This window comes from Amphiprion ocellaris, chromosome 7 (assembly GCF_022539595.1).
Source record: "Amphiprion ocellaris isolate individual 3 ecotype Okinawa chromosome 7, ASM2253959v1, whole genome shotgun sequence".
In the NCBI taxonomy this organism is placed as follows: domain Eukaryota; kingdom Metazoa; phylum Chordata; class Actinopteri; family Pomacentridae; genus Amphiprion; species Amphiprion ocellaris.
Genome location: NC_072772.1, coordinates 4,123,353 through 4,137,342, shown reverse-complemented (window position 1 = coordinate 4,137,342; position 13,990 = coordinate 4,123,353). Strand labels below are relative to the sequence as shown.

The 13,990-nt window shown below is 39.0% G+C and overlaps 1 protein-coding gene across 5 annotated transcripts in view; it reads left to right on the top strand.

The window, feature by feature from the left end:
* Window positions 1-13,990, top strand: part of stx1a (syntaxin 1A (brain)) — an 82,902-nt gene that overhangs the window by 13,029 nt on the left and 55,883 nt on the right. For all 5 annotated transcript variants that reach the window (XR_008602305.1, XR_008602304.1, XM_023281433.3 and 2 more), the window contains exon 2: window positions 9,144-9,221. Coding sequence is in view for 3 of the 5 variants with exons in the window: in XM_023281433.3 (XP_023137201.1) it covers window positions 9,144-9,221 (78 nt within the window). In the remaining 2 variants the exon portion in view is untranslated. The remainder of the gene's footprint in view (window positions 1-9,143; window positions 9,222-13,990) is intronic.

Here is a 13,990-nt window from a genome sequence, read left to right as displayed (position 1 = left end):
AGCTGTGACAGCAGCTCTATGTCCGCTAACCACGCCTATGAAAGGCACTTAAATCTCTAGAAGTGGTATCAGAAAATTCACTCTGAAAGGACACAAGCAGTTAGAAAAGAGAAATTTCTTTAAAATATGTTTGGAAAAAGTTTGCAAAACTGCAGTTTTTATGTAGTTATTTGATATTTACCTGGATACTTTTACACAATCTTTGAAGTAGAAGAACCTCGAGGAACTTTTTCTGTGCAGAATGTTTTTCTTTGAAGAATCTCTGCATCACAAGTTACTCAACAAACACTTAAGAAAGGATCTTCAAAGAGCTGTTTTGTCGCGTTTCGGTTTCCAGTTTGACATCTTTATTCCTATTCCTATTATAGTTGATTTTTTAAACCCCCAAACGTAAAAGAAATATTGAGCAATATTGTAGATAGTCCTAAATATAGTGGATACTTTAATATATTCAGACAAACAGTGAGCTTGTCATCAGTGTGGTGAGTCATTTTTACACAAATCTGTCAGCAGAAAGTCAGACGAGATCCCAGTTTGGCCAAATATTATACGGTATTATGTAAGTGTTGAAGTATTGCGATGTACACAGTTTCAATAAGCTTTGAAAATAAAACACAACAAAGTGAAAATGCAGGTATAATGTGATAGTTACCCCTACACCTAATTCTGCAAAACAATTATCCGTCCGTCCGTCCCTCCATCCACCCACTTCTGCTTATCTGAGGTCAGATCATGGAGGCAGCAGTAGAAGCACATCATTCCAGATGTCCCTTTCCCCGGCAACGCTCTCCAGTTTTTGCTGGGGAATCCTGAGGCAGTCCAAGGCCACATGAGATACATAATCCCTCCAGCAAGTTCTGGGTCTACCCTGAGGTCTCCTCCCAGGCGGATGTGCTTGGAAAACATCCACAGTCTTCCCGAAGGCATCTGAATCAGATGTCCAAACCACGTCAACTGGCACCTTTCAACGCGAAGGAACAGCAACTTTACTTTAAGCTCCCTCTGGATAAACTACTTTTGAGTTAATTAAGGTTCCTCTAGCAACCTCCTCTCTGAGCTGAGCTGTTAAAGGTTCCTCCAGTAAAACTCCAGGCAAACAGAGTTCCTTGAAGTTGTCCTAATTCTAAGTATAGTTTAACTTTACTGTTTTAGCTTAGTCTCACTTTTTCATTCATCTGGCTGTGGTTTGGTTTCTGTAAAAGGTGTTGAATGTGCTGAAATAAAGACCTTTACATCTGCAGTTGTATTGAAGTCAAATGTGCTGGCAGCACAAGATGATAGATTTTGTTCTCTGAGAATCACTCACATGATTAGTTGGTTTTTACTTCAGGGCAAAACAGTGTGCAGACAGCCGGGGTGTTTATCTGGAAAGCACAGCATCACATACACATCTTAAAACAAAAGTATTGAGCTGCGTTTGTATGAGCATATTAGCAGCAGGAGTGCACATGGAAAGAGGAGCCACGTTACTTTGTTTCCAGCCGATTGCTGAAGTTCACACCAACCATTAGTGGAGACTTGTTGGATTTCTTTGCTCCTGGTGTTTTGAGAGGAACTGAATGAGTTTCACACTTGGCTGATGCTCTCCTGGCTCCATCTATCACTTCCCGTGTCCTCTCGTCAGCCACCCCGCTCCCTGGTTGTGTAATTATCCTGTTTTGATAGCATGTGATGTCGTTCACTCTGACAGTCAACCGACCAACAGCGCAATCAGTCAGCGAGGCCCGTTTGTTGATCTGTAGTTGTGCTGTCAGCATTACTTTCTGTCACTTTTGTCATCTCTCTGTAAAAATGGAAACCTAGTGAGAAAGTAAATATTTAGGCTACTGTTTAAATTATTTTAAATTCATTTGTGTGTGTTGACATTAAATACTCCGCTTTTTAAATTAGTCCTGACTCCAGCAATGTTCTGGTGGCCGATAAATTCAGTTATACCTGTGAACTCGTAACAAGCTCATTCTGGGCACGGACACCTACTTCAAGCTTAAGCTAAAGAAAAATAATTATTTTACTTACTTAGTTTTGCTTGCAGCTGTTCCTGCACACATACAGACTAGATCTCAGCGTGTAGGAGGTGAACGTCCTGAGGGCTTAAATATGGGAACAAATCACAGCTATTTTTATAAGTGGGGTCGTGTTTATGTGTGCTGTTGAATATTCATGTTTGTTAGGGCCAGATTGAGTTTGAAACAGTGAGAGTCGGGCTAGTTTTTTGGAAAGTAAGGATATTTTGGACAGATTTCTCTTCTGCAGATGTCGTTTTGAGGTTCAAGTCTGGATTATCTTTACTGTCGATCAATCTGCAGATTATTTTCTTGATTAATCAGTAAGTTGTTTGGTGAAGCATGCTGATCGGTGTTTCCCACATCTTCCTGTGTCTTGTTTTGTCCAATGATATTCAGTTTAGTGTCACAAGGGATGGAAGAAACCTTGAAATAGTCAGTTGTAAGAAGCTGAAATCAGAGAATTGCTCCTTTTGTTTCTTAACAAATTATTGGAACCAATTAACCAGCCATCAAAATAGTTTGAGATCCATTTAATAACTGCAAACTAATCGATCAATTGCAGCTCTTTTCAAGACTTTTTGAGTAACGATTTCCATTAAACTACATTATCTCTAGTAGAATCGTAACATGCAGGTTTGGTTTAATTCGTACCACTTTTGACACAATTGTCCTTTTCCTCATTCTCCAACTGCTCATACTAAGTTAAAAGACTGATTCTCCCAAATTACAAAATAGTTTTTTCCACTTACCTACAGATTTGATCTGAGTTGCTCAGGTTTTTAGATAGAAGACCATGAATTTGGCACAATCAGGCTTACAACTGACAGCAGAGCCAGAGATAATGTGCTTTTTGTTACACGCCTTCAATGAGAACACTTGGTGCCTGCATTACCCACAGTGCAACTCAACCATTGACGGTTATATTGGTTGTTATGCAAGTAGTAACTGATATTAAATCTCATTCTCGACTTGCCGTTGTTTTGTGATTGCAGCATAAATCTCAGAAGCAAAGTTTACCTGCATGATGTGATGCACCAGAAGCTTCCTGAGAATGTCTGTTTTGCAATTTTGATGAACTGACCCTTTAATTTTAGAGTTAAGTTTAAGCTAATGCCATGATCACATTATACGTAGATGATAGAGATGGGAGAGACTTGAGAGTGTTTAGGTCATGTGGTAATTCAAGGCAGTTTCTTTTTGTTCCCGTTATATTGCACATTACTGTTGGCTCCAATTTCACTGGAAAGTTTTTATTTTGTGAAGACAATTTACACAAAGTGGTATTTAGAGTAATTAGTGAAAACTTTGCAGTCTGTGTTACGTATCATGTTAGTGAAGGTTTACACAGTTGTAGAAGAGTTAATGTGTGTGTAGTGACCTGAGCTTGAAGCATCAGTCAGTCAGTGTCCTCTTCCTGCCTCCTCCATCAACCATAAGGGTATGCACATACTGAGAGCAACACAGCTTCGCAAATGGAGTATAGAATCACCTACATCTCAGGCTTTACTGTTGACATGTTTGCATTTGTGTACTGTAGAATGTGTAAATAAATAATAAAAGTCTTGTGCGTGTGTTTGTGTGTGAGCCAGCGCACATCCATAATGAATGTTACCTCGCTGTATTGTGATAATAAACCTCAGTATTCCTCTGTGCGGCTGACACACATTTTTATGAGTCATTTCTAATGGGACTGCAGGAAGCTGCTTGAATTGGCTGTAATACAAAGATGCAGGAAACAGGTCTGCTTTAATATGGAAACACAAAAGGACAATAAAGTACTGCCCACACGGGTTTCCATCTCTACTTGAACTGTCTCTCACTGCTCTTCTCGAGCTCATTTTCACATAAAACCTTGAAAAGAGTCTGACTGTGTGCGGACTTGCGAGCATATTTTATTCCCATCCTCTCCATTTAATCTGACTGCTTCCACATCAGCACGACGACTCTGCGGCTTCTTATTGCACATGCTGTCACACTTTCCCAGGTCTCAGTAATTGTTTAGTGGCCGTGCTTCTCCTCCTCTTTTTACCTTGCTGATATCACTCTGTCGCTCCTGCACTATATTTCCTCGTCCTGTGTACACTGGATGTGCAGAGACCTTTGTCTTTATGGATAGATTTCCTGCTGGCACGGAGCCTGGGACAACTCTCTAATCTAATAAAGTGTGTAATCAGGCCACTCCGCCACAGCTGGGGTGTTTCACCTGAGTGTGAGCCCCAGAGACAGAGTGCGCTGAAGGGTTATGGTCGAATCGTATGTAGAGTTCCTTCCCTCTGTTTGCCGTCTGTTGTGTATTATTAGTGCATCAGCTGTAGTCTGTTTGCATGTTTGTGTGTCCGGCTTCAGAGCATCTGTTGTGTGTGGACGGTCGAGTCTGTAGGCTGAGTCAAGAGTGCAGCACTAAAGGCGGCCTCTTTGTGGCTCAGTGGGAGCTTCAGATCTGGGTGGGAGGTGGAGGTTTGGGGCGCACCGCTCAGTCTTCTTCCCTCCTGACCACTCAAAGCGAAACCAGACCAAAGCCCTCAGCTCTCTGCAGGAGATACAGCATCTCTCTGTGGAGGCTGAATGCTCTCAGAGCCTATTCTGACTCCCTGCTCGTCCTCCGCTCCCTCCTGCTGCTATTTTTCTCTGCTTCTGAAAGTCTGCAGCTCCACAAATGAACATCAGTGCAGCATCAAACCTTCAGTTAGTAATTGCAGAATTTTATTCCACACCAAGAAAATGACTATAACTCTGTGCTGACTGCTGTAATAACAGTTGAGCGCATTACAGAGGAGCTCTCAAATTGGGGGCTGCAATGTTTTGGATTGAAATATTTTACTTTCCAAATGTTGTCTGATGAATTTTTGTTATGGTGAATATAAACCCTACAGAGAACATCAAACAACGCAGTTTTTGTTGGATTAAATATAGCTTAAGTGGGTTTAGATCACATTAGCCTGATCACAGTGGCTCTGAATCTCTCCCACTTAGATTTGTGCCAGTTGCCTGGACATCTTTCGCTAAAGTCTGTCTTCTCAGGCATTTTTCTCAGGAACTGCTTCCTCTTACTCCATTTTTATCACTATTTCCTTGTTTTTCCTCCCTTCCTGCCTACAGAGACAGTTCTTACAGTTGATCATCATTCACAGGTTCCTTTTAGTAGAAGTCATGTTTCACATTTTTTATCGTTTAGGGTCTTCATTTTGTAGCACATTCACTGAAGTCACTTTTATTGGATGTTCTTCACTCTTCACCAAAAACATCCTCACAGACTTGGTTTTCAGAAGTTCAGGAGATCTTTTATCCTTTTTATCTTGCATAAAGAAAGCTCTGAAAATTGCAACAGTATTTTTAAGAAGAGTTTAAGAATTTTGAACAACCTTATTTCGAAAATTGGTTAAAATTTGATCAGTGTATTTGAAGAACTTGAATTGTTACTATAAATAGGAAGAATCTTGGGAACATTTTCTACAATATCTTGAAACAAGGTGATGCTAAATGACTGCATGTTTTTTTGTTTTTTTGTTTTTTTTTTTAAAAAACAGCCAATAAATTAACAGACTATTATAAAAAATGTTAACGATCAAATACAAATACTGACCTTAAAATCCATATTATCGGAGGGGCATTAATCATAAACTAAATGGAAATTAACAAAAATTTAAATGAGGAGTGGGATGATATTGATATCTGTCATTTTTTTGGGATTTCTAATTTTAGGATGAACTTTAAATGCAACATTTTCTTGGGAATGCTTCTGCTTGTGTGCTGCTCATGCCACACCTGTGTGGGTGTGAGGCCTTACGGACCTTTTCCACGGCACATGTTTGACATCACTTAATCACATAATAGGAGAAGCACAGGTGTGCTTTATTCAAGTGTTTCAGTAAGACGTGACACTGTGAGCTTGTGCCAGCATGCACAATAACAGGACCGTGAAACTGCAGCAGTAAAATGGAACTCAGCCATCATTTATTGTATCATTCAATAGCTGCTTTTACTAACATCAAACTGCAAGTTACAATCTGTATTGATACAGAGAGGACCTGGTTTTATTTATCATTAAAACCAAAAGTAGTTTCAATTCAGCATTTGCCTTTTTGTTGCAGTTCTCCATTTTTTATTGGGGTTACAAATTTCAAAATAAAACTGTCATTGGATAGAACTTCAACAGAGCCACATGTTCGTCACAAACATCATCAGTTACCTATCAGTAAGATGCAGATCTGCATCTTACTGAGCCAATGATGACATATTAAACAGTTGAAGAGAAATCCAAACACAGTGGCTTATTCCTGCTATTGAAAATTGCTCCACTACCTTGTTTGATGCAAAGCTTTCTTCCACTTCCTGCCTCATGGTGCCTGTAATGGTTTCACATTAGTGTCTTTGTCTGGATGAACTTGGCCGACTGCCCGTTCATGAGTTGCATAAAAATAATATCTTCATATGCCTCCCTGCAGTTTTTAAATATTTATTGGACTTAACGGTTTAACCCTCTGAACCCCAAGCAGTTTCTGGATGTTTTTGCCTCCAGTCAAGTTTTCACTGACTGTGGGTTCATTTTTCACTGCGATATCAAGTCATACGCCTCTCTGGAAACAGCACAACCATGGCTCAAAGTAGAGAGAATTTTAAAAATGCCTTCTTTGCAGTATGAAAGCTAGAATGGCATGAATCAAAGAAATTCAAAAAAAGAAAGCTGAATTTTTTTGATTTTTATTTTTCGGACAAAATATCTCCATGATTTTTGTCACTTGTCTGGACTCACTAATGGCTTCACAGTTGGGCTAAGAAAAGCAGAATTCTTTGTTTTTTTTTTTAGCAATCTGTTTATTTTCAATGAGATGTGATTTCATTCAGTTTGTAGCAGTTTTTATTTTAAAAAAGCATCAAATTTTACAATTTCCTCTATGCCCTCTAGAGCTGCAACAATCACTAGATGAATTGATTAGTTGTAAGCTGCCTAACTAATGTGAAGCTATTTTGATAATCAGTTCACCCGTTTGAGTAATTTTTAAAGTTATTTTTTTTTTGGCCTTTTTATCCGCTTTTATTGGATAGGTGCAGTGTGAGAGAGACAGGAAACAGGAGAAGAGTCAGGGGAAGACATGCAGCAAAGGGCCGCGAGCGGGAATCGAACCCGGGCCAGCTGCGTCGGGGACCAGCCCCTGTACATGGGTCGCCCGCTCAACGCGTTGAGCTATACGGGAGCCCCCGTTTGAGTAATTTTTTAGGCGAAAAAGTCGAAAATATGATTCCAGCTTCTTAAATGTGAGTATTTTCTGGTTTCTTTCCTCCTTTTATGATAGTAAACTGAATATCTTTGAGGTTGTTAACAAAACTAGACATTTGAGAACGTTATCTGGTATACAATGATTAACATTTTTTTACCATTCATAGACCAAAAAATTATTAAATCAATCCATGCTATCATGAAAATCACCTCATTTTAGACAAGCAAAGCTACAGGGATTTGTTTGCCTTTTGTTTAATGAAGCTTTTTTTAGAAAACTTGAAGGAAGGTTGGCTCGAGAAAAAAAATCCAGATTTTCATACACAATTTCATATTATGTATGACTCAAGACTCTTTCCCTGCTGTTTGGAACTTTTGTGACAAGAAAAAGGAATCATTTCAGGCAGGAGAAGATGGAACACTGCAGTCTGACTTCACAGCGGTGATAAGAAAATGGATCTCATAGTGGGGAACTGAATTAGTTTGACAGTGGCTGGATGAATGAGATCCCTGATAATGCAGTGTAATGGCTGATATTAGACATAAGCATGTATTTCAGCATGAATCTTTGGGTAGATGGTGGAAAGTTTGAGAAGTTTGAATTTATTTTTCAATGGAGATATATTTTTGTCAGAAATCTACGGGCACCAAACAGGCTTTAAAGGCCTAATGAGTAATTTTTATAACCATATAAATTGGCTTAGAATTAGGAATGAAATCACTCTGCTGCAACAGAGAAATGTGCTTTTTCCCCTAAGTGCTGGTGATTTTGTGAGTAAGACTAGATTCCACACTTGTGTTTTTCTTTGATACTGGAGTCCCCCAATTGTTTGGCTTCTATAGTCTGCTTTTAAAGGAATAGTCGGGCATTTTGAGATGTGTTGTTTCTTGCTTTGTTTGGATTATGTTAATTAGAGGACTTCAGTGGTGCTGGTAAGGGCTTGATGGTATCTGTCGTTAGAGTCAAAACGATTGCTGTCCTCTGTTTTTAGTCTTTACACTCTGATATAAATACACAGATAGACAGATAGATACTTTATTCATCCCCTTGAGGGATCCGGGAGCTCACACACATTACATACAAGAAAATTAAGGAAGCAACGTACAAAAGAACGCGCAATTAATGTGCGAAGCGTGCTGGTCAAAGAAATGCAAGTATGTGCAAAAAATGCTTGTGTTTCCCAAAAAAATGCTAAATTTGTTAGTATTTACAATTATCCATCATCTATACACCGCTCAATCCTCATTAGGGTCGCGGGGGACTGGAGCATATATATATATATATATATATATATATATATATATATATATATATATATATATATATATATATATATATATATATATATATATATATATATATATATATATAAATAAAAATAAAATTTTATATATGTGTGGGACACGATTAAAAAATATATATATGTGTGTGTGTGTGTGTGTGTGAATTAGAAAAGTACAAAAAGGTACAGTGTGAAAATGGAACTGTTACTGGCTATAGTCTGTTTACTATGCAGATATCAGAATGATATCAAAACATTTAAACTGAAGTCTATATGTGCCTGTATAGGTACATGGGCATGTGTGTGAAGGTAGAAATGTGCTAATGTCAAGGTTTTTTCTGCCCTTAGGTTCTAATTCAATAATATCTTGCTAATCACTCGACCTGTGGTTCTAATTACCAGTGTCATTAAGTGCTCCTTGTTTCTAATCAGCTGATGGGTGGAGTGGTGGGGAGAGTGTTGATACTGCTCCTTTTAACCTTGAATTGTGCAACAACAATCTTACATGGTCCAATACAGTTGTCACCAATGTTGCCATTAAAAGTAATTCCGGTGTCATTTCATTTTTAGATGATCATGTTTGTCATTTCAAGGCGTTTCAAATAGCTCCTGCTTGTGTTTGTGTGTTTTGTTCAGGGGAAGGAGACGACAGAGGAGGAGGATGAAGTCGCCGTGGGGATGGACAAAGGTTTCATGGATGAATTCTTTGAACAGGTTTGTTCTTCTCACGCTCCCCATCTGTCCTTCTTTTTCTCTGTCAGTCACTGCTCTCCATTCATGCATCAACAGGTTCAGAGTGGGCTAATAATTTGCCATCTTAAATTAAAGCCCAGGTCATTTGCTCCACTACAATCTGCCTGGGTATCATTCCTCTGCTGATACTGAATCTAATCGTGCTGGTTTTTCAAATCACTGTAATCAATTTCATGCCGTTTGTCTTCTCTGGAGAGCATTGCTATGATTTACAACTATTGATGTTGTTGCTGGTGTGGCATGGATCATTGTGTATTTTATTTCATTTGAAAAGGCCTGTGTTGATTCAGCACATCCAGGTCTAACTAACAGCACTGGTCATTATGCTTTTTTCTCCCCCCCCCCGAGCCTTTTTGCTTGTACATGACAGATAGTGCATACAAGCCTGTGTATGACTGCATCTGTGCATGCATTTGGGAGTGTTTTTTCCTGTACATGCTGTGTACATGTGCTGGGAACACAAACTGAACATCATCATGGCTCTCAGAGGGGGGGCCCTATTTCAGTGTAGCACCGGGTGACGTCTCCTCCCCAGAGAGATGGAGGCCTGCTGTGAATCATCAGTCATATGGAGCCAGCCTGACTTTACTCTGTGACATCTTTAGCTGTGAGTAAAGTGGCCTCTGTAATGCCTTTTTAATGGACCTGGTCTCCCACAGTGATTGGTTTAAAAGTAAAACTCGGGATAATTCAGGTTAAGTAAGAAAAAGGCTATGGGAGACTCCTGTATAATCCATATTTATCATCACTTATTTTGTCTCCCGTCTGCCGGCGCTGCTTCATTTTTCATATTTTATGAGCCTGCGCCTTCATTTTCAAAAAACACCTGCGTATATCAATTTGTGTACACAGTGGGCTTTATCTTTGAAGTATTTAAATCAACATTGCAAATGCTGCCACAAAGATGGGTCGTGTGAGGTTGAACGCCATTTAGTAGCATTCGTGAGTTATGAAAGAGGCCAGCTCTTTGATATGTGAGTTTTCAAAGCAACATCCAACAACAAACACATCACCAAAGAAGCAAAACCATCTGTGACTGACCTGTAGGTGCATCAATCAAACCCCCTTTATAGATATTAAACAAATTAAGAGAAATGGTCTTGAAATGTTGACATATGGAAAATACAAAAGAACTACATAAACAACAAGAAATGATGGATATATTGTTTAGAACATGCTCTATATAGCATGAATCTTATGACTTTTGGCGTACAACTAATTTTAAATTCACATTTTCCGTACACCTTCAATCATATATATCGGATATGATACATATACTGTAATTCAAGCGACTGGGCAGCATATAAATAGATGTGGTGCTCATTTATGGAGCGCTGCTCTGCTTACATGCAGCTATAACCGCTGCCTGCTGCTCAGCTGTTTAGCTCCTCCACCCTCCTGCATTAGCATTTAGATTTCTCCATTCAGCGTAACTACTTGTAAATTTAAATGCACACTCTGCCGGATGTCTGTGAGCTCAGAGATAAAATCTGAGATAGTGGAGCATTATTTGGAGTATTTGATCGTTGCTTTGATGAAAGTTCTGCCTATATAGTCTCATAAAACCCACCGTTTTAGCAGAGTTTGTAACCATCGGATCTTACTGGTCAGTAAAACAGGCCTGCAAAGCCTCATCTGAGCTGCTGGTGTCCACAATCTTATTCTCGACTCAAAACTTGTAACCAGAGCTGAAGGAAGAAGTGCAATTTAACCAGCGAACTGAGCTTATCTTTGATCTGTCTACTATAGTGGTGTTTATGATGGAGGGTGGTGTTCGTGCAGGCAGAGTGCTGAAGTCATGCTGGTAATACCTGATTGGCATTTTACTCACTGGGCTCATTTTTCCTGCAACATAAAGTCTTGCATCTCTGAGGAAGTGACGTAATAACATTTACTACAAATACAGAGAGTCATTTGTACAGTATGACAAACTTATACAGCCATAAATAATTAAAAAAAAAAAACACAAAAGTTTCACTATTTATTCTACAAAAATGGGGGGAAAATGAATCAACATGTACAGCATTTTTGGGAAAAAATGCTGTTTCTACATACTAGTTTTACTACTTACGTTTATCTCCATGCTTATCTCCTATCTGCTCTGTGTAAACACTGTCTGCAGTTCAGCCCAGTTCACCCAAAAAGTTTCTGAATTCTTGTCATGTGACTGTTGATTGCAGCCTAATCACTAATGGCATTACAGTTGTCCTGAGGAGTGCAGAACTGTAATTTCTTTTTACAGAGTCTGCATAAATCAAATAAAATTATCTGTAGAATAATATTTGTAATTAGTTCAAGGACCTTCAGAAGATTGAAAATTCATCAGTTCTTACTGTTTTTACAGTTTCAGGCTCTGATAAATTGTATGTTTTTGGCAGTTTTTCAAAATGATAACGTGCCTTTCAAAGCTGCTGGTGGGTTTTGGAGTTCAGAGTTAATGAGAATGTATGTGTTTATCTGGAAAATTCAGTTGTCCCTCATGGATTCTGTGTAGCTGTTTGCTAAAAATCGTTATCTCCTTGATATAAACGTCTCAAAGGGAGCAGCTGTTTATTGCTTGTGATTACGACTCCACCACAGTTGAGCAGTCAAAGTTTATTTTAATTTTTCATTGCACAGGAGAGGTCTAAGTCCAAAAAAAGAAAACTATCTAGAATAGAATACAGAATACTATCTGAATTTACTGATTTAGATGCGATGGCATCCCAGTGTCCTGTTCATCGCCATCCAAAAACAGGAGGTGACAGTGCATCCTTTTCAAGTGCAACTTCCACGTGCTTGATTTCATGCTCCAAATGTTTTAAAATTTTGTATCTATAAAAGTAAAGATTTCACTTTAACTCATGTGCTGCATTTTCTAACATCCAGATCTGCAATAATGTAAGTTTTTAAAAGGATTTTTTTTTTGAAGTGTAAGTAGTTTTATTTCTTCAGCACCCAGCGCTGGATTTCCCAAATCTGAAGTTTGACAATCAGAACAGGGAAAATTCAGAGTATGGCGTTAGATTCTCTATGATTATGGGATGTTTGAGATCTGAGGGAACACTGCAGCCTCCAGTCACTTCTCTCACATTTGTCTCCTCTCATTTCTGTTCTGCCGCTGCTTCTCGCCTCTGACAGACTGAGTGTGTCCACGTTATAGAGACGTAGCTCTCTTCATCTGTCTGTGACTTTCGTCTGTTACATCTGTCTCAAGTGCGAAAGTGAAGTGAGCTGAGTTTGGCTGAAATGTGTCAGGATCAACAGAAAACAGACTGACACTGAGCTGGAAGAATGAGGGACACTGACAGAGACGGATTTAGAAATGGGGCCGTTTGGGAGAAGTTGAACGTAAGACCGGAGAGGAGGAACGAGTAATGACGTGACAGTGGATGATGTAGATAGTGAAGGGAGCAGATTAAGGAAGCAGAGGGAGAGCAGGAGGGATCGGACTCTCACCCCGACTGGGTGTGTTAATGAAGCTTTCAGTGGTGATCTGGAGGGGCAGCAGACAGTGGAGGGACCCCTGCAGCCCCTCTGCTCTTCACTCACACATTACAACCATGAGTGTGGATCCAGACTTTCTCATGTGTTTGTGGCATTTGTGTTAACATACATGTGGCTGTTTCTGGTTTTGCACCAGCTGGTATCTCCCTGTATGCATGCGTGACAAGGCTGCATTTTATCATTGTCGAAAGATCTCACGAGTAAAAACCAAAACCAACAATAAATTATTCTTTTAACAGCAACAGCAATGTCTCTCAGCCTGATATGCTTGTAGCTTCAACAGGAATTGCTTTGTCATGCAGGCTACAAAGACTGAAAGTGTCAATTTTTCATCAAATCACTCAATTCTAAAATATTCTGGCATACACTGTACAGAATCGAAAAATGGAATCAAGTTAGCTAACAGTATCTGTCTAAAAAAACTATTTGGCTTGTTATTTATGAGGTCTAAGATGGCGCCAGGGTGCTCGACTGGCTGTCTGTCGCTCTGCGTTTGCTGTGTGTTTAGTGATTTACCTGTTCTGTCATGAGGTGTCGACTCTCCTCATCTATGACCGTCAGACTCTGCTGGTTTCACAGTTTTATTGTTTTGTTATTATTGTTTCTTTTTGTTGATGATTATTTCACTGTAAAGCACTTTGGTTGGCCATAGGCTTTTTAAAATGTACTATATAAATAAAGCTGACATTGACATTATTATTAGTAATTTTGAAACATCGTTGATTACGTGGTTATATTAAAAAAAATAGAATAATGTGAATAATATTACATTCTTGCATGTTTTGTCCATCTGAGATCTGCTTTATATAAATTTGCGCTGTCTAGTAAGCCCTTGAACCAGGTCGTGCATGAATGACAGAGCATAAAAAAGCTCTACTTTTACATTTAAGCAGCTTTTCCTTTTTTATAAAAATGTCCAGTGTCGTGTTTTTGTCCCAGACCATTATATTAGCAAAGCAATTTCAACAAAAGCAGCACAGACCAAACCCACAGAAGTTTTTCATCATATTGCTGGTTTTCTTCTGTGCAGCTTTAGCAATACTTGACATATAGATGGCAGCTGTAGTGAAGTCTTTACCTTCTGCTGTTTTTTTCAACAACAGCAAGTGTATGTGTGCATTTGTGTGCAATATGTGATGCTTAGATGAGGCTGTGATCTGCTGTGACAATGAGGATATTTAAGCAGCAACACTTAATGTATTGATGGACTCTCCTGCAAAAAGATGGAAATCTACTATTATTCT